Below are 2,500 nucleotides of genomic sequence, written 5' to 3'. Positions count from 1 at the left end.
AATACAGTTCAGCAATAATTATCTGAATACAAGATAATCCGCCAATTAAAGACGGTTATTTCCCTCTACTCACCACTTGGGACTTTTTGATCGGCGTTCCATTCTGAAAGTAGAAAAAAAAAACAGAATGGGCTGGTTATCCCGTTGTCAGGAATCGTTTATATGCAGACTCCCTCTAGACTTTATTATGAAGTTGATATATACAAAAGGTACATCATGTAGAATGTATTATTTACGATAAGCTTTTAAGACACTGACTGTTTACAACCTCGGACCCTGGGCAGCGTTCGAACTCAGGTTAAACGCATGTAACCGCTGTACCACGGTGGCCCCAAATAAGTTATTTTAAAACGATTTAATGTACGGCTATTAGGAATCTGCGATGTATGAGAAATACAGAGGGTTAGTAAGCACAGAAAAGTTTTGTTCAAGAAAAGAGTGATCTAAACATAAAGAATGGTCGAGAAAAAGAGGTTGCAACAGGACAAACAGGTTAACACCTAAATGAGTTAACAAAATTAAACAAGTAGGAGCCAAGTTTATCTTCAAATATAATTCCTTTAACACTATGCGCACTAATAAAAAAATAAAAAAAATCTCAGTTCTAACCCAGAAATCAAAATCTTGCATCTGGCAACCCAGTCACTACATCTGCCATGCAATGAATCAAAAATACTTGCAAGACAGGAAGCACCAATGAAACCCGTATTTTGCAACTGCCAAACCCCAGTCTCTAGTCATCATTTATTGTATACATCAACGAAATCTCTGTCCTTTTTCATTTTTTCTTTCCACTGACATTAGTTCATTAGTTTAACCATTACCGAAGAACATATATAATGAAGTAGCATGTATCAGCATATCACACAGATGCGACAAATGGAGCTCTATGACGTCACAGTATTTATCTAATGAGGATGCCAGATGTGGATTTAAAAAAGTATCATCTGTTTAATTGCTGAAAATAAAAAACACTATGATAACGAAGTGTTCCATGCCATTAACAGCTATCACAGTACTCAAGGATAAAAAATCTAATTAATTTGTGGGTTCAACAGTGTAACTAATTATAACTTCAAGAACTTTGCACTAAACTAGAAGAAAGACTAAAACAAATAGCTTATTATTCATAACGTAGCTCATAGAGTACAGATAAAACACCATCAAAGGAATAATAACATAAAAAATATATAACTTCCTTCTCATAACAGTGTCCAAAACGTCAATCCTGAGAATACCCAAGAGCGTAAAATATTAATTATTTTAAAGATTAATTAAAAATTAACATTACCGTCATTGTGACAGCTGCCACCAACAGCACCAGAAGCGCTAATGAGAAAGTCCTCATGATTTCCTCGTTTTCTTCTGTGATGGAATTTCTCTTCAGCAATCTGAAATAATGAGTCGAAAACAGATCAATAGATGGCGTTGTTTCTTGTGACAAAACGCAGGATCTCTTTTTTTTAATAGTTTCGGCTAACGGTTCGTAATGATTTTGGGATCGTTGGATTCCTCTCACACTCTAGTTTCCAAATATATAGGAATTATTGAACTGACCCCCCCCCCACACACACACATATTTGGTCCCGATAGTAGGGGAGGGTATGAAAGGTACCAGTGATATTACGAGGTAAAATATGAATAATATAAACAATTAGACACTATTTCGTATAAAACAAGGGACTGCAACCCCACCCCAGAGGTAAAATATGAATAATATACACAGAATTAGTCACCATTTCGCATAAAACAAGGAACTGCGGCCCCCACCCCACCTCCCACCCAGGAAAAACAAAGAATCCTTGACGTTATTAAGGAAGCAGAGAGCGCGCGGCAGCCATGCGTGAGCGGCCGTTGCCAAGTCTACCCGACGCTCTCTCGTGTCGTGAATATATGGAGGCTGTTTTGCTTTTCTGGCTGTATGTTGGGGGGTGGGGGGTGGGGGGATCTTCCTAAGGGGGGGGGGTTAACAGGTCTCGTGGCGTGAATATATGGAGGATTCTTTGCTTTCCTGGGCGGGGTTTGGGGGGGTGGGGGGTGTCGGCAACTTCCTATGGGGTGGTAGCAGGGAGGGGGGGGGGTCAGTTCCCTGCATTAGATGGTGTGGTGACTGATTCTGTGTTTATTATTTATATTTTATCCCGCAATTTCTCTTGGTACCATTCCTGCTCTCCCGTGCTACCGGCGCTAAGATCGTCATTATGCGAACGATGCCGAAAGCGTCACGATCCGTTGAACAAAACTATATATATATATATATATATATATATATATATATATATATATATATATATATATATATATTTTTTTTTTTTTTTTTTTTTTTTTTTTTTTATCAAACTCAGGTAAAAAGCAGGTGTTTGGTGAATATATTGATATCACAGATTTGAGAAAGTTTATGATTATTCCGTTTTAATTAATTGCGTTGGTCGTTTCTAATACGAATAGAGCAAAGATGAATGACTAAATAATAATGAATGTATGTTTTAAAATTGCGTTA

General features: G+C 37.5%; 1 protein-coding gene across 1 annotated transcript in view; it reads right to left on the bottom strand.

Moving 5' to 3' along the window:
* The window catches only part of LOC138863040 (uncharacterized), a 6,447-nt gene that overhangs the window by 2,241 nt on the left and 1,706 nt on the right, over positions 1–2,500 (bottom strand). The window contains exons 2-3 of the mRNA XM_070126706.1: positions 1,292–1,391; positions 74–103 (exon numbers count right to left, since the gene is read on the bottom strand). Coding sequence (XP_069982807.1) covers positions 74–103; positions 1,292–1,348 — 87 coding nt within the window. The 5' untranslated portion in view covers positions 1,349–1,391. The remainder of the gene's footprint in view (positions 1–73; positions 104–1,291; positions 1,392–2,500) is intronic.

This window comes from Penaeus vannamei, chromosome 10 (genome assembly GCF_042767895.1).
Source record: "Penaeus vannamei isolate JL-2024 chromosome 10, ASM4276789v1, whole genome shotgun sequence".
NCBI lineage: Eukaryota > Metazoa > Arthropoda > Malacostraca > Decapoda > Penaeidae > Penaeus > Penaeus vannamei.
This window is presented reverse-complemented; position numbering and strand designations above follow the sequence as displayed.